The sequence below is a fragment of the Antedon bifida genome, chromosome 4 (genome assembly GCF_963402885.1).
Source record: "Antedon bifida chromosome 4, ecAntBifi1.1, whole genome shotgun sequence".
In the NCBI taxonomy this organism is placed as follows: domain Eukaryota; kingdom Metazoa; phylum Echinodermata; class Crinoidea; order Comatulida; family Antedonidae; genus Antedon; species Antedon bifida.
This window is the reverse complement of record NC_136229.1, coordinates 21,525,162-21,543,554: the sequence shown is the minus strand read 5'-3', so window position 1 is coordinate 21,543,554 and position 18,393 is coordinate 21,525,162. Positions and strand designations below refer to the sequence as shown.

The following is an 18,393-nucleotide window of genomic DNA, read 5'->3' as shown; positions in this document are numbered from 1 at the left end:
AATTCAACTGTGAAAGAATTGAATGTCGACTAATCTACCATCAAATGAAGAACGTGGAACCTGTGGTGGAGTATAGCAAACACTAGTGGTAAGTGACTTATAAACAATGTATAGTAAAACACATGGTACTATATGAACAATTTATTTCAGTTTAAAACAATAGAACATAATACAGGATATCACCATTTTAAATAAATTAAAACAAACTGAAAATAGTATTTTATTATATACATACAAAACCAAATGATTTAAATCTAAAAATGACATGATTTCATTTAAACAGACATGCAATTTGTATATTTTATAAAATCCCACAATACATGATAAACCCTTCCCATCATGCATTCTGTTTCCTATGCCAAAACATTTGCATATTCAAAAGTTTCAGGTCTAATACATGTTCATTATCTCTATTATTAAAATAGTACTTCAATTCAATTTATTAATATTCACAAATCAATTTTTGATATTTCAGATTCAATTACTTTATATCTTAATATGCAACATCAATGTTATGTACAGTTTTTAGAAAACATTAATTTATACACATCAAAAATTATGTAATTATTCAAATAACTATAATACCTGTGTCTATATAATCTAAAAAATATTTATTTGCCAGGAAGTCAAATCCATTCATTGTTGATTCGTTTGCAACGAGGTAGCCAGTAGTATGTGAGTATTTTCCTTCAGTACTATATAATTCGAATCCAAGTAATGAAGAAATCTAAGAAGATAAAAAAAAGACAAATAGTAAATTAAGACATAGCAAATAGTTTATACAACATATAAAGAATATTAAACGAGACAACATACTGTACAAGGAGGAAGACAAACAAGGCTTTAAGCTCTGTCTACACTACCTAACTAGTTTGATAAAAAAAAGTGTGATGTGACCAAATATGGTAGTGATATATCATCATTGTGTCCATACAGATACTGTTTACCTTTTTTCATCCTTCGCAGGAGATTTACATGGTCGCAGTTCAAGTAAATATAAATAGGGGAATAACCTGCGACTTGCAGCCTACTGGGCTTGATTGCGCACAGGTGTGAGCGACACACACCACAACTTTCTACTTCCCTAAGGGGTCCCTTCGTGTCGAGTGCTGCTACCAAACGGAACCCGTTCATCTGTCCACAACAGCAGGGGCTGAATGGACCAACACACCGGGGTACCCCACTCTTCCGAAAGATGTACTGGGTTCTTTAAAGTGCACACAAGCCAGATGTGTACACTGGACCTTTTAAGTTTTTAAGACACACACAAGATGCTCTATAACAGAGTCTTTGACAGTGGCATTATTTTCATGAGAAGGAAGCCACAAAAACAACTTTACTCCTTACCTTCTCTTTCTCTGTGTCTCCTTTCTAAACTTTTCATTCTTACAAATGTTGCGAACAGTTGGAAAATAATCCATACCAAGAATACGTTGCTTGCCACATGTTTGTAATGGTAATTGACATGTCACCAAGTTATACATCGATGATTTGTCATTAAAAGACCTGGGAATACAAAAATATTGAGGATTAGAATATAATGTACTCATTTAGAAACACATCAGATAGTCTAGCAAAGCAGAAAATTGAAAATATGTACTGCAAATCTCTGTCTACACTATCAAACTAGATATGGTAGTGATATGACATTATCATGCCCATATATGGGCACAGAGCTTTATTATTATTATTGTCATGTTCCTTGTTGGTGCTGATACACAAAGGCCACATGAATATTTGCTTTATAGTGCATAGTAGGCGTTCTCTCTCGCCTGCCATTGCCTGTACATGTGTGTTACTACCCTATGTTTTATAATGGATACTCTGGCACGTAGTATGTGACTAAGCAGTGGATCATCCGAACATGTGATTGGTCCATTCACTTGCGTTGCGTTGTTGGAACCAAGCTTAAGAATGTGAAGCAATGTTAACATAATACCTTTCTATTTCCTTTGGACAAAGAATCTGATTGAAGTTTTGGTTCTCCTCATTTACCAAATCTGAAGTATCATTACACTGCTCCTTTAACTCGTTTTCAACATCCAACAAATTTCGTCGACAGCAATGATAACTTGCAACTTGTATAGCGGCCGCTATGTTCAAAGAATGACCATTTATTATAGCAGGCTCATTATACTGCACTGTTCTAACCTTTGAACTTTGATTCAAAGGGTTAAAGGTTGATTTTCCTTGTGATCCTGTGAAACTATTGCATACATCCATAAATGACATATTTTCTGCTAGTTCAGAAAATGAGTCCATAGTTTTGCTAGACAATCTTGTGTTGACATCATCAGTTTTGTGATCCTTGTCAGTATTTCTGTGCTCACCATCATCACTATTGTGATCCGGGGCATTTGTTCTCTTGGATTCTTTAATATGTAATCTTGGCAACAAAGTATGAATGTTGTTCTGTAGGATGCTTGTTCCAATATTATTGAATGCAGAGACTAAATCACATTGCTTGCAGAAATCCGAAGCATTTTGGATAGAATGCTGAAACAAAGAAAAAAGGGTTATAATGAGAAATATATTGACTATGTTATAGGGATCTTTTCCAATTTTCAACAACCTAGAACCACATAATTAGAATTCACCAATCTGTGTTGAGGAATCAAATGACGCATTCATGCGCACAATGAAGTACTAGTTCCTAGATTGTAACTTAATTCCTAGGCCCTTGATTGTAAATTCGTTCCTAGGCCCTTGATGGTAAGTTAGTTCCTAGGCCCTAGATGGTAAATTAGTTCCTATGCCCTAGATGGTAAATAAGTTCCTATGCCCTAGATGGTAAATAAGTTCCTAGGCCCTAGATGGTAAATTAGTTCCTAGGCCCTAGATGGTAAATTAGTTCCTATGCCCCAGATGGTAAATCAAAAGCTCCCTAGTGTTTGAATGCTGTGACGCATCATTTGAAAAATAAAATGTATAAAGATCATTTAAACAATAGAAATTATGATATTGACTTATGAAATAATTATAATGAATGATTTTCTTACTTTCAGACTATCAAACATGTCTTTCAAATTAGTTTGTCTATTAAGAACACCAATAGAGCTTTCAAAACACCCAACATGCTGTGGAACTTCTATTGGGATGTCCGAGTCTACCATAGCACCTGACGTCAATGGTGCTTCTTTCATATTCTTTTCCACATTTTTTATTTGATCACCTTCTTCTTTTGTTTCTATTGCTTCATATACATCTTTATTAAACGTCATTGGGCTGCATGGCAACATGTTAAAACTAGCACCAGATTCTACCCAAAAATGAAGGGTATTTATACATCGCCTCATGTCACAGTTCAGTAAATTCGCGAGGTTGATTAAATCAGAACGATTGGCTAAAACATTCTCCGCAAGACAAATCATTTGTAGATTCACTGCAACTTGATCCTAGAAAACAGAAAGAGATTTTAACAACTTTCATTTCAAATTTTTAATCTTGAAAACATTACTGAGATTTCCATTTATGCTCAAACTTACAACATTAGGGTATTTAAATTCAAGATATTCACTCGGACTGCTAAATTCGTCGCATACTGATTGGTCAGAGGTAGTCATTATGATTGGCCGTTTAGTAGTCTCCATTAAGCTGTTTATTGCTGATAAGAATCCCTTGTCTTCTCCAAAGACTATATCCACCTATAAAAACAAATGCTTCACATAATAACTAAAGCTATAATGCCGTTTATTGATTCCAAATAGGTTAATATTATTATGCTTAAACTTATGTTAACACACCCCTGCTGGCTTTCACTACTATCAAATCATTCTAAAAAGTCTTACATCTTTAAAGAAAATCAATGATGTTCTAGTAATCCTCTTTGCAGTGCTTAAAGGCTGTCCTTCCGTGTCTGAAACTGGCTCTATCTTCTTTACCTCTATTACCTCTGTAATAAATAATAATTAGAATTGAAATTTAGAGCTAGTAAAAAGGAACAAAACATGTTGATTATTGGCACACCTTCTAAAAGACACCAAATAGGAAGAAGCCAATATCAAGTTGAGAACATTTCTAACTTGCAATGGAGCTGTAGCTTACCTTCCAATCTCAATGTCCAGAGTTCAAACCTGACTTATTGCCAGGTTGTAACTCCCCCCCCCCCCCTCAAGCTCTGTCTCCAACATCAAACTAATTTGACAAGTATGATGTGCCCAAATATGGTAGTGATATTCCCAAATACGGTAGTGATATGACATCATCGTGTCCATATATGAGCACATCACATTTTTTTGTCACATCAAGTTTGATAATGTAGACAGAGCTTTAGCCTCCTAAAATAGTTCACAAATATGCAAGTACAGTATCTTACTCTTAGGTTGTTTCTTTGCTCCTTTCTGCTTGTCCACATTTCCTGCTGGCTTGAAAAAATTCTGTATTCCAATTTTAGGCTTTATTGGATTAGACAACTTCTGTGGCGAGCCTTGAACCGACAGAAAACTAGCCAACGGTCCACTCACTGACTGCCTGGCAACATGATGAGACTGGGTGGCTTCACCAAGCTCCGATAAAATTTGCTTGCCTGTCCTACGATTGGATGCGTTCACTTCAAAAACCTAGATGAAAAATAAGAATTTGAATTCTGGTCTTCATTTACTGAGGAAACGTAGATGATCTGATAGATACAGAGTTTGCCTTAAAGACCCATTCCCTACAATTGTTGACGTTTTGTAAAAATAATGCATATATATTACTTTCAAAACATTAAACCAGGTCATTCCTTGTCTTAGATGTACGTTTTATGGTAAATTTATTTTTTAAAAAGAGAGAAACAATGCACTACCTAGTAGCTCGCTAAAATTATTAGAATCGACTTATTTTTCACATTTTTAACCGTTCAAAGACGAAAAAAGTTATCTCAATAGGACCATATAGTATTTATTTTTACATTAAATGTAGTTTGTGACCTTAAATTAGATCTAAAAAACGTAGTGAATGGGACTTTAAACATCATAACTGTCATGTGATAAACATCATCACTGTCATGTGATAGACATCAAGTTCATGTAATGCTTGTACACACACATGATTTTAACTAATTTATTACCTTAAATCCAAGTTCACCAGCACAAGCATATACAGCTGCCGTCTTTCCTGACCCGCTTGGTCCCACCAGTATCTTGGTGTTGCATAGGATGTCACCATAATCATCATCCTCACTATCTTCACCACTATCAAAATCATTAAACTCAAATTCACTATCATTATCCTGTGTCCACCAATCTGTTTAAAGAACAACAAAGTACAGTAGTATTACAGTACCTTTACAAATATTTGAGCTCTTGTTTTGCTAACTTGTGTCGAAAACTTGAAACAAAAATGTGGATTTCTAACCTTTGCCTGACTGAGATGCAATTTTTCCATTTTTCATCTTCTCCTTCTTTATCTTAATTGTTTCTTTTATTGATATTTTCTTCCATTCATTTAGCCATATCTCTAGCGTTTTAGTGTTTCCTCGGTTACCAATTAGTTCTAACATGTTTGACGGTTGGTATTTCTCTGTCCACAACAATCCAACTGGCTTAGTCGTCGCTTTAACATCACTAGCTTCTTCTTTCTTACTTTCCTTCTTTTCCTCTTTCTTGCATTCTTTTGTTTCATCCTTCTCATCGTCATCTGTAATAACATTCTTTTTTCTTGTTCTTCTTGTAGGTCTAACTTCTTCATTTGTTTCGCTTTTGTTACCATTCTTTTCATTATTTGGTACTTTCCTTCTCTTACTTCTACCTTCATTTTCTTCCAATATTGTTGATTTTCGTTTAACTTGTTTACTGATTTCCTTCTTACATTTTGCTTTTAGATCTTCGTGCCCTTTACTGCTCCTTTTGTTCTTATTGCAGCTAACATTTTCTCCATTATATTTGCTAAGATATCGTTTAAAAATTCTCCGAACAGGATATGTGGGATATTCCAAACTCAGTTTATTTAAAAGTAGTCTTTGAGTTTCATATGTGAATTGCAGATGACCAGAAAAATCCTTTAAAAAAAGAGCAAAATTTTAATGAATAAAATATTAATGAATATGAAAAAGGTAAACGTATTTATACTGGTCCTCAAGCTTAACTGGCAACTGAAGAAATTCGGATTAGGCCCTCCCTGGACCGATGGCAGCCAGCAGTGCAGCGCCTACCAGATCAGCACACAGGGAGACAATCCCTTACTCTTTTAGAATAGTTCTTTAATGTACAAAGGACCAATGGCTTTACATCCCATCCGAAGGACGAGGCAATGAAAGAATGCATAGAAGATTGTATTCTTCTTGCATCTAATAACATGATTAAATAGTGTTTCTTACCTTGATTCTGTATTGGTTGTACCTTTTCTGATCCAAATTAATCAGACCGTTTGTCCACGTTCTGTTACAGATCTGGTTGACATCAGTGCTCTTTATATTTAAATTCACCTTGGGTAAATTCCAAAGTGGATTGTCATCTATGTAATTAAAGAAAACAAAATAATCCATTATAAGTAGTAGGCCTATATGTAGATCTGGTAGTGTAATTGGATACAAAACAAAGAAGTTATCAAACTGCTCTCAGAAGCAAGTACATAGAGGTCTATCCACACCCTGCCAAATGTTAAGTAAATGGTCGAGGGTTAACTTACCAAGTTGCAACACATGGGATATAGAGGGCAGAGGAGGTTCCTGCAAATCGTTTACATTGATGATACTGTTTGTTTGTTTGCTGTTATCCATGGCAGTGTCTTTATTTAGAAAGGCACGTCTGGCTTTCATAGTTTCCTCATCCAAAATGGGTTTTTTCTTTATTATTTCATTCTTTTCATCTGTTGATGATGTTGCGCCTTTCATGACCTTAGAAGCTTTCTTTCTGCCATCTTTAGTAAATATTAATGCCACTATAATAAACAAATAAACAACTTAAAACACAAAATCACAATCATAAGTTGCCTTGCCTGATTGTTTGTAACTACTGTGTTTCAGGGTGTTGAGCAATTGGTCAGATGTTTTGACTTTGTACCATGGAGGAGATATATTCGCAAGTATTCTCAATGTATTTAGTATAAAGTACAAATTACTTCAGACCAATTACCTTGCCTGATTATGTACTTTCACGGAATTAGTGTTCAAATCATACTAAATTTACCATTGTTTGTTGTTGCAGTTTTCTTGTTGTTTAAAGTAGTCTGTTTTTCTGTATCCTTTGTACTTTGTTTCTTTTTGTTTTCAGTAACTATACGTTTTCCCAACTGTTTGGTTGTACGTTTCTCCTTGATTTCTGCGATTGTCTGCTTTCCGGATAGTTTTCTCTGTTTAATTTTAGTTGGACTGGTCTTTAACTTATTGGCATACATGACCTTTGCACTTTGACCCTTAGCCTTCTTTAAAAGTTTACTAGCGGTGGCTGTTTTGACATCGCACTGTTGTAAAATAAAAATAATTAAAATATATAGTTTGTTAATCTGGTATATAAGAATAAAATGGTTGTACTGTAATGGGTTGGGCTTTATTTAAGGATCATTGTATGTGGGGCTTTTATCCATGTCATTGTGGTATGGGTAAAGTAAATTTTGAAACAGTTAAATTCCAGACCTTCCAAATTAGACAGAAGGGCAAGCATTACCTTCCCTGGGGTTTTCTTGAGTCTTATTCTCATGCGTATTGTTCCATCTGACCGGATTGCGCTCTCAACCTCAAACTCCTTTTTTGGAGTTGAACTCGCCAGCTTCCGTGTTGATCTCCTAACTTTCTGAGGAGATACATCATTTACATTTGTTTTCTTCAACTTCTTGCGGGTCTTGTTAATTGACTTCTCTTTTAATGGCTTAAAATCATCCACACTCTCCATGCTTGTTTCTGCCATAGAATCCATCTTTTTTCTCTTCTTTTGTGGCATCTTTTCTTTTTCAAGTTTCACATTCTTTCGTTTCAGGTTGTTTTTCTGTTCATCCTCCAGCGATTTATCCTCGTCATTCTTTTTACTTTTTTTTTCAAATATACTGAATACAGGTTTATTTACTTGACTTGTTTCTTCTGTTCTTTTCTGGAATATTGGAAACGGCTTATTTCTGTTGTTTTTCGACTCTAAATAAAACTGTACTTGATTATTGTTCTGTACATCTGATTGGACGACCTCTATTTCACAGAATTTTCCAGTTTCAGAATCTACCACGACATTAGATCGACGCTTTGGATTCTTTTGTTGGGGGCTTTTATTTAGACATTTTTTACTAGAAACAGGGCTACGATGATGAATTTCAGCTACAACAGTTTTAAACCATACATCATCATTCAAAAGTAGATTTTTAACAGATTTTTTCTTTACTTGATTATTCTGAGAATGTACAAGCTTTTCAGTATTTTTCTGTATTGCATTATCACTATGAGGGTTTTCCTTTGGCACAGTCTGTTTTTTATTTCTTTCTTTTTCATTGTTCTGTTTCCTTGTTTGTTTTTCTTTCATTAATTTCTCCTTTTTCTTGTGTTGTTTTTTCTCTTTCTTTTCTTTATCATCTCCAACAAAATCTTCAAATGAGACAAAGCTTAAATTAGCATCTTCTGCCATGGCACCCTCATCTTTTACACTTGATATGGATGCTGGTTCCTTTACAACCGTTTGTTCAGACTTCTTTTTCTTTGAATTTTTAATACTTTTACCACCATTTTTCTTACTAATTTCATCCTTTACTTTCTCTCCATTACTTTCCTTTAAATTACTTGATGCTTTTTCTTTCTTTTTAGTTATTGGTTTCTCACAATTTTTGGCCTTTTCTGACTTGTTTTTCTCGTCATTCAATGCCTGTTTTGACAGATGTTTTGCATTTTTTTGTTTGCTTTCTCCATTTTCTGATGATTTGCTTGGTGGTGGGCTAGTTCCAAAATAATTACGTAGATCTCCTGACATTTTAGATGGCGGAGATCCAGAGCCTATACTTAAAAAGTTGTTGAGTGTTAAAACCTTTGGCTTTTTGTTTGCTTCCTCATTGCCTTCTGTTTGGTCTGCAGACTACAATAAATAGAAAATGGTTTAATATTACTTAAATAGAATAGAAGACTCTTGATAGACAAAAACATTTTGTTGATATTATCATGACATTATCATTTCAGTACTTTTGTAATACCCAGTGATCTTATTTTGTAGCTATACATGATTATTGTACATATGTACGCCTACCTTTGATTCTATTGTTTTTGTTGTCCCCTGCTGCTGTATTCCAATCATATTTTCATTATTACTTGTCTATTTAAATCATTGACAGGATAACCTAAGCTAACTAAGCCTAAATCTTCATGTATGTAAATGATATCTGAAAGAAATATTAAGAAACAATATTCTATAAATTAGGTCTATATAGGGTAGGCCTCATATAGGGTAAGTCTGTAGTTAGTAGTACGCGCATAGAACTGTTGTCGCCGGCAGGCCCGCTTCTTTTTATTTAGCCTAGTACAAAAAATGGAAGGCTAGCCTAGCTAGCTAGTAGGCCTAGCTAGTTTCGTCGAGTACTGGATTAACTGCGGTGTAATAACATAATAACAAACATATACACAATATATACTTACTATAAAAGTTTTATAATATAAATAAATAGTTGCATCACTTTTGAATTTAATGCATACACCAAAGAAAAAGGAGTTATACGACTCACTCAATGTTTACACCATTCTTTACTAGAGAGAATAGTCGTCATAACATTTCGCGCCAAATATTTTAAAATACTGCCCTCAATGTTAATAATTTCCCCTCTCACTCAAACTTTGAGATCAGAGGAGGTGGTGGAGAGAGTAGAAATAATTTAATTATTTGCGCAAAAAATTGTTTTATTGAAGGTTCACAAATATTATGATTATATAAATACAATATAGGGGACATTTTCTACACAAAAATAAACCTTCATATTCATATCATTGTGGAGCAAAAAATAGATCAATAATTTGATAATAATATAAAACATAATAATTTGCTATTCCAATTTCATACAAAATTGTCCTTACCTGTAATAATGAAACTGCATTAACATTTGATTAAATGAGGTCATACTATTAATATTTTAAATATCTTCTTCTTCCAATTTAGTGCAAACTTCAGACTTGAAGACTATAGCACTTTGCTATATAGGCCTATAGAGACTGTGTTATGTAAATTACATTTCAATCAGTATCATTAAAGTTGTATTGTCCCCCTGAAAAACTGAATTATTGACATTTTTTGTTGAATATGCCATTTTAATATCACATAATAGTTATCCACTTTGACCAAAAATTAGATCGAACAAAATTATTTACCTGAATAAATTGTAATTTTAAGCAAAAAATAGTCAAATTGGCTGGCAGCCAATGGATTTTTGGTTGAATTTAACCATTTATTTTGTCATTTTATATTTTGTATATACATTGTTGATAATGTTATTGTATTTTGCATGCGTTGTAACTTTTTTTCTATTAATTAAGTGTATGCTTTTTCGCAACAAGAAGACAAATTTCATACTATACTATTTTGTATGACAATAAAAGATCTGTATCTGTATTTTATAAGTGAAAAAACAAATTTTTTTCGTTTTTTCCACAGAAGTGATTAACTTTATTAAAACTACTAATATTATATTCAAGTCTAATTTATTTATTTTTAATTTTTTAAAAACATTTTTAATGTTTTTTGGCGACAATACATCTTTAACACAGCCTATCTCTCACACGTTCGTACCATACCAACCTCCATGTACCAATGAATACATTGATTGTTGGTTTTGACTGCTACACTGGTCTATTGTAATACATAGAATAAAGAGTACATACTATTTACTATTTTTTATTTTAATACATTATGATATAAACGAAGTCGGTGTGGTTCTAAAAAAATAATAATGCTAGTCTTAGAGATCCATAATAAATGTTTTTTGAAATTACTAGCGATTAAGTTTTGTAACGCGACGACTGGAGATAATAGACTAAGTTGTCGAGTCAGCAGTTTTCTCATTCTCACGTGAGTATTGTGTCAACCTTGTCGTTTTTGTTTTGTTTACGGGGCGATAGGTCGTGAAACAACAACTCGTTTTTTGATGAATAAGCAGTTCTTTGGACTTTCAACAACTTCTTTAGCTCGTCATCGATAGTTGAAAAAAATCACCTACTCAGCACTTTTAGTGAGAAAACTGAAGGTAACCATGAAACAGACTTTAAAATAAAACAATTGTCGGTGGTCCGTGGTTCTCGTCTGATTTGTTTTTTTTAGTTAGAGAGCAGCTAGGTAGGCCCCCTGTCAGTTACACAGCTCTGTAGGATTCTGAATACCTAGGCCCTAGTTTTAATTTTTAAAACTTTCCTCTTGTCAGTTGTTTTCGTGTAATTATAGGCCTATCACTTATCAGATCATCAAATGATACCTGTCTGTAGCCTCTTTTCAAACTATAGTATAGTACGCCTATATTATTGGTTTTTAATATCAACATTTTAGATAATCAGAATAAATATTCATTTAAAATTATACATACATATATGACTATTATGAATACATTTTTTTTAAAAGAAATTTAGCTGTAGGCCTAGTAGTGCATGAATGGTGGATGATGAATGATGTCTGTTAGTGTAAACCTATTTTCAACTAGGCTAGGCGAATTTGTTCACGCGAATCAAAAGCATTTAGGTTATTATGCATATTCGTGTTTCCGGCTTCCAAATCCAAATTTCTTTGCGTCAAATTTTAGTTCCTTGAGTTTTTTTCTCCAGCGAAATTGGTAGTTCGAATTTTTTCTACTTTTTGCGAAGCCAGAGCTCTGGAAATTAGCTATGATGCATTCATGAGCGAATCGAAAAGCTCAACAGACACGCGATGTACATGAAAATCTTAGATATTCGCTCTTGGTTGAGTGGAAATGATAGCGCACTCTGTGAAACGTTCGCGCAAACAAATTCACCTAGTGGAAAATCTGCTCTAGGCATGGTTGTAATACTAATATATGTTTAAATAAATTTTGTATATTTATTATAATGAGATTTAAATTTATATTATTAATAAAGTCATGTTTATTTACAGCCTGACCCACTCTGTATTAATTCCCTACTTAGATGCTTTAATTTAAAAAACTACGAAGAAAAAATATTTTATTTAGTATATTTTAATTTATGTTACATAATTTCTAAAAATAAAATAAATTAAGTTGTTGACACTTTATTTTTATTTTTTACAGTACATTTGAGAAGAAGTGAAAGTTTTAAAAAAAATATAAAGCTTTTTATTTTTAAAATAGTTTTAGTAGGCCCCTATAAGAACTACAGTACTTCAGTTGATTCCTTCACATTTCTAACATCGTCTAGTGATTATTTATTTCCAACATTTGTGGTTTTATTTAACATGAGTCATTGTGATAGGGTATATATTCGTCAGTCTCCAACCGAGATGTACATCAACAATTAATTTGTTAATTACACTTTACAGCCATTTTAACAAAAAAGCTACTGAACTAATCCTATATAATACTTAATAGGAACTTATACAGTTTGTCTAAAACCTTATAAGTATCACATTTATGCTAAATAATTATGAAATGCAAATATAAAATACTGGCAAAGAATTTAATTGCTTATATTGCGAATGAATGAGTTTAATTTAATTTAACAAGTAAATAAATAAGTAGTTAATAATTTGTGTCAGAAAAATAAGGTACTGTACTGTTCACTATTGACAATAAATTCCATTTTGCAAGGATTTAAAAGTTATTGTACATAAGTTACAGCGAGAGTCCCAGGAGGCCAAAATTACATTATTTATAACTACATATTATAGTATGTTTTAATATAATAATTGCCAATAATATAATAAAAGAAACCTATGTTTCTTTTCATTGATATATTAATTACTACAGTATATTGACTGCAAGAAGTGAAAGGAATTTATAGGAAGTTGTTGGGCATTTCCTAGTGTCACAAGGTCAACATGTAAATCTGTCAAATATTAATTAATAATCTGAATTATTAATACGATGACCTCTTCTCTCACCAGTCTGAAAAAATAAAAATTGCAATATTTGCAGAACAAATATATACAGAGGGCACTACCATAATACAAGCGTTCCAGAGCTTATGATTTAAAATTGTACAGGTGCAACACGTGTTGCGTTGACCACTGTACTGACCGGGAAATGGCCGACACTAACCAAACCAGTCCGGATAACGATTTTCCTTTGTATACATCATGACAAATAGTGTGCTTACAGTAGTTGTCTATTTGATGGGCTTAATATTGTTATCCAATACACACAAGGTATTTTATTAAAATATACAGTATATTTATTTTAAAGTATAGCTTTTAATCCGAAGCAGTGTACTCTAGTGTGTGTTAATTATTTTATGCTGAGAAATATGAAAGTGTGTTAATAATAGTGGCTAGCTTCAGTATGTTGACCATCAAACCTTGGTTGTTACAGTAGTTAGGTAGCATACCAACCAGGGACTTTATGATCTTTACTAAAAGCTCTGTCTACACTGTCAAACTAGCTTGACAAAAAAAGTGTGATGTGCCCAAATATGATACTTGATAAAATGGTACTAATATGCCCAAATATGATAGTGATATGACATCATCATGTCCATATATTGTTGTCACAAAGTTTGATTAGCCTAACACTTGATGGATTGTAAGAATTCTTTAACAAAATATAGTGTAAAAATTAAATAATTTTTGCGTGGTTTTGTATATTTTTTTCAAAAGTGAATATTTCAAATGTTATCTATTGAGGGAATACTTCATCATCATGACAATGCAATTTATTGACATGTTTAAGATTGCGGTCGACGCAGATCTTTTATTCCATATGGTGTTTTTTTCAATATTTAATTTAATATTAATAATTTTAATTTATTGTTTAATAATTTAAATTTTTCCCAATCAATACATCAAAATTTATTATGTCAACATGTTTGATTAAAAAAAAGAGTCTAAAAAAACAACAGTTTGTTCTTCTAGTATTTAAAAGAAAACACACCAACAGCTTTTATTTATATTACTTATTCACTTAAAAATTCAAATAAAAATCAAGATAAAAACAAAAAACAAAAACTTATTTCTACTGTCGAAAAAACTACCTTAAATAATTAAATAATAATTCTTTTTTATGAAACAATTAAATAAATAAATATACTGTTTAGCATCAAATTCGTCTAAATCTATGACATCATTTCTCCATACTTTTCAGTTCAGTTAATGTTTCTTAAAAAGATGTCTTCAAAGTGTAAAGAGATTAAGCATTTTGAACAATAATATTAGGCAACTTTTTCCATCCATCAATATGGTATCTGTAAATCTGCTATGTTGAATCTGATTTTAATTCATAGGAGCATTACCCATTTGTTTTGACGACTGTTACAGAAGGATGGTGCGGAAAGCAGGACCGCCAAATATTAAAGTAAGTCAACTTAATGTTTTAATTATATATTCTCTTAGATATATTAATTATTATGTAACATAAATAAAATAGTTTGCATGTTTCAAGTTTTATCACACACAATTCCTAGTAGTGTGTTGGATCAGTCGTCATAGACTGATCCAATATTGTTTCATAGTGTGGCATATTGTCACCGATTTGTGGCAAAATGTGTGACATTTGACAGGTAATAGGCCATAGAATGTAGCAATCATTCATCAGACGATGTCTGTGATCAGAAGCAGTCGCTAACAGCGTTCATTCTTCCTCCTTTTTTTGCATCCAATCTTGAGTCAGTTCATTTTCAATCTGTAATGATTTGTCAGCATTTTTTGCTTAGTGTTGGCTTCTGCATTGTCATGGCTTCATCCATTGTTTCATAGGGGGGATAACCTTCATGTTTTTTCTTTCGAAATTCATTTGTTAGTTATTCTTAAGTAGATTGTATTTAATCTGAATTAAACCTCAAATTATAATACAAAAATTATTCCAACGGTTAGGTTCAGTGATTTAAATTATAATTTGTGTTATTATTGGATGTTAATTCTATCCCCTTTTGAAAGTGGTATATCCTACACAAGTGTATTATTGTCTTTTCGAACTATAAGCATAGACAAGTTATTTAAGAGTACTTTCGTAAACACCTCCAAATTTGTTGGCACATGCGCCTCATTTTACCTGTTTTGAAAGCGTTTATTTTTCATAAATGCTGACATCATTCCCGTTGAATGTCGTTCCGAGATGTTGTAATTCTCGTACTTAGTATACCGTTTGATCACGAGACGTTGTAACCAACATTCGTTGTACAATCACCGCCATATTGCGTGTCTGCTGTTTAGTCTTGTCAACGATAAATCATAAGTTTTTTAATCTTTTGGATTTCAACGTGCTGTTTATACCGTCCTAATTTTGGAATTATAAACTTTTGATTTTCACTGGTTACAAAAGTTGTTCAATTTGTTCAATCTGTTGTTGGAACAATAATTTCTTCGCATGTATACTGAAGCAATTATGCCGTCCTTTTCACTGCTATCGCCAACTGGGCAGGTAACATAATGCTTTTGATATTTAATAATTATTATTGTCGCAAGTTCCTGTTTTTATTTTACAGAAGAGTATAAAAATAAAGACACTCTTTGTATATTATGTGTATTTTAAAGTAATTATAAAATTAATGTTATATCACTGATTTCAAAATTGTTGTACACGGTACCTGCAATTGTTGTAAATTTAATTCAATACACGTTTACAGACTTAATAACAATGTAAAACGTAATGTCAAATATCTAATATCACCTCTCTATTGAAATCGTTTCTTTATTTTTTTTTGCACTTTTGTGTATTTTTTTATGGTCTGGTGAATTCAGAGTGAACTATGCAACAAAAGCGCAAAGTAACTATGTTACAGATTCTTTGGGTACATGTGTATTTGCTTTCATCATCTTCTATAGCATTTTTCTTTTATATTTTACCTTGTATATTATCATCTGTTATTATTATATGTATGTTTTTATTTTTGTTGTTACATTATATGTTCTAGATATTATTTTATGGCTTTCTCAAGAAAAGTAAATAAGAATGTGTTTGAATTTAAAGAAATAAAAGTTTATTTGATTTGATGCAATTTCAGATAAAGCAAGAATCTGTGGAAGAGCAGCCTGTGATATCTGATCATGAACTTATTAGTCTGTCTGTCCGCGAGTTAAACCGCCGATTACGAGGCTTACCTCGTGACCAGGTTCTAAATCTGAAACAACGCAGAAGAACTCTTAAAAACCGTGGTTATGCTGCTAACTGTCGAGAGAAGAGAGTGTCGCAAAAAGATGTTCTTGAATCAGAGCAAAAAAAACTCCAAGATGAAGTGAATAAGCTGGCGCATGAAAACAACAAACAAAAAGTTGAACTCAACTCTTTGAAATCAAAATATGAAGCGTTATTAAACTTTGCCAAATCGAAAAGCTCAGAAAGAGTGAAATTTGTAGCCAGTCAGCCAAAATTACGGATCGACCAAGGTGAGGAGAGTTCACGAATGTCGCAAGCACGTATGCCAGAGAAGCAAGTAATCAGAGTTACGACGGGGAGAGAGTATACAAAATAGTAAATTTATGAATATGAGTATAAAAGGAAAAATAACTGAGTGTTGTTTGTCATCTATATACTCGTATTCAAATTGTTTAATTTTAATTTTGACAATTATTTGACGCAATTATTCTGATGAAAGAAGAAACCAGATGTAATTGTTCTGAAAGTTGTTTTGTTTTGTTGTTTTTATTTAAAGTGTTTTGTATTACTCAATATTTTATTGATTACCAGCACTGTGTATCATCTTTTTATTAAATTGTAATTTTGTGAAAATGTTTTTATTAGAGATTGGTAGAAGATGCCTGCAGCACGCAATAACACATTGTAATTGTAATATACACAGATTTTCATTATTTAAGTAAGTTGGTATTCTTTAAAAAACATCATTTTGAATTAAAATAAACATTTTATTTTTATTAGTTTAAAATTATAGAATATAATAACAATTTATGCCTTTCACATACATAGATATGCTTCAGAATTATATATTATTACTGTAATATTATATATTATTATATTATAATTATATTTCTTTACATGTTCTAGATGTTTATATACTAGTAAGTTATTTATTGTATATCAATTCATATTTAAATTTCTGTTATTATGAAAATATATTTGGTTAAAATTGGATATTTATTTTTAGATTTAAGTGGAGTTCTTGCTCTGAAAATTACACATTTTCAAATATTTCATTAAGGTTTGTCTTCTCGACATGTTGGTGATATTTTGTGTTGATTGCTTCAATCAATGTTTTATGTTGAAAACCCAGGACAGTATCGCATTTCGTTCTGGGTTTTCGTAAAATTAAAACAAGTTCTGATCGAGAGGAGATACTTTTTTTTCATTAATGGCATTGATTGTTGAGGCGTACCAACGGGAGCAACAATTAACACGTTTCCTTGCGGGTTCAAAGCTATTTAATTGGACACTAATCAATGTAGTTGCGAGCGTGTGGGCTTCAAGTATTGTAACCCCGCCGCAACCTTGTCATGGGGACAGCATGGTTCAGGCCGTCTCACTCGGGGGACACAATGTCTTTGAATTGAATGACTTAACACTATTCACTATGAGTGTAACTTTATTAGCTGTAAAACATGAATTAACAGCAGTTTTCAACACCCTTGGGACATGTATCATGTAAATCAAACATAGTTGAATACATGAGCAATTGTACATTATTCATATGTTCTGTATTCTATTCTTCAAATAGATTGTTGTACCATGAGGGAATTGGTCGAAACTAAGTCATTAAAGATATATAAATATATATATTGTAGCTATATATAGGCAAGGTATTATGAGTAAGGTTACTCAAGACAAATTAGAGAGCATAAATTTCTTTTATGTTTGTTTTTTTTGGATTAAAAACTTTACTTATTCAGTAGATTTAGTAAATAATTTAAAGATATATTGTCCCCCTAAAAAATAATTTTTTACATTTTTTTTGTTGAATATGCCATTTTAATATCACATAATAGTTATTCACTTTGACCAAAAACTTGATCCAAAAAAAAAACATTTTACACCAAAAAATGTAATTTAAAGCAAAATATACCTAAATTGTCTGGAAGACAATGGTTTTTGGTTGAAATTAACGATTTCTTTTGTCTTTTTATAAGTGAAATAATTATTTTTGATGATTTTATTTCTACAGAAGTGAATAACTTTATTAAAACTGTGAAATTGCCTATTCAAAATCTGATTTTATTAATCTTTATTTTTTCATGTTTTTGAAAATTATTATCAATACACCTTTTATCTAAATAAATCAAAGTAAATGTAGATATATAAATCAAACAATTGATTGATAGATAGGTATATAGTTTATTTAATAATTAGAAAATGAATTTTAGTCTACGGTATGTAATGGTACACTTAAATATTAAGATGAATAGTTTAATTGATGTTTCAATTATTAATTTGTACCCA

At 31.9% G+C, this 18,393-nt stretch overlaps 2 protein-coding genes across 3 annotated transcripts; one reads left to right on the top strand and one right to left on the bottom strand.

Moving 5' to 3' along the window:
• Positions 1-126: 126 nt before the first annotated feature.
• LOC144839909 (uncharacterized) lies at positions 127-9,661 on the bottom strand. The gene is made up of 15 exons (XM_078695488.1): positions 9,524-9,661; positions 9,138-9,270; positions 7,587-8,969; positions 7,110-7,383; positions 6,610-6,861; positions 6,299-6,435; positions 5,338-5,980; positions 5,051-5,226; positions 4,316-4,559; positions 3,789-3,892; positions 3,486-3,644; positions 3,000-3,395; positions 1,940-2,496; positions 1,348-1,506; positions 127-727 (listed from the first exon to the last, which is right to left on the bottom strand). Exons 2-15 carry the CDS (start codon positions 9,183-9,185, stop codon positions 637-639), a joined length of 4,623 nt encoding a protein of 1,540 aa, XP_078551614.1. The 5' UTR covers positions 9,186-9,270; positions 9,524-9,661; the 3' UTR covers positions 127-636.
• A 1,299-nt stretch (positions 9,662-10,960) lies between these two features.
• Positions 10,961-18,087, top strand: LOC144840213 (transcription factor MafK-like). Of its 2 annotated transcripts, XM_078695950.1 has the most exons (3): positions 10,961-11,118; positions 14,291-14,361; positions 16,010-18,087. In XM_078695950.1, the coding sequence occupies exons 2-3, from the start codon at positions 14,329-14,331 to the stop codon at positions 16,475-16,477; spliced, it is 501 nt and encodes a 166-aa protein (XP_078552076.1). In that variant the 5' UTR covers positions 10,961-11,118; positions 14,291-14,328; the 3' UTR covers positions 16,478-18,087. The 2 variants fall into 2 exon arrangements, with proteins under 2 accessions (XP_078552076.1, XP_078552073.1); XM_078695947.1 differs by lacking the exons at positions 10,961-11,118; positions 14,291-14,361 and adding an exon at positions 14,992-15,426 and having other exon boundaries at positions 16,010-18,086.
• Positions 18,088-18,393: the final 306 nt, after the last annotated feature.

Coding starts and splice junctions, on each gene's coding strand:
- LOC144839909 (XM_078695488.1), bottom strand. CDS start 9,185: ATGATTGGAATACAGCAGCAGGGGACAACAAAAACAATAGAATCAAAG. Junction 5,981..6,298: donor ACAACCAATACAGAATCAAG/GTAAGAAACACT, acceptor CTTTTTTTAAAG/GATTTTTCTGGTCATCTGCA. Junction 3,893..4,315: donor AGCAAAGAAACAACCTAAGA/GTAAGATACTGT, acceptor TATTTATTACAG/AGGTAATAGAGGTAAAGAAG.
- LOC144840213 (XM_078695947.1), top strand. CDS start 15,373: ATGTATACTGAAGCAATTATGCCGTCCTTTTCACTGCTATCGCCAACT. Junction 15,427..16,009: donor TGCTATCGCCAACTGGGCAG/GTAACATAATGC, acceptor ATGCAATTTCAG/ATAAAGCAAGAATCTGTGGA.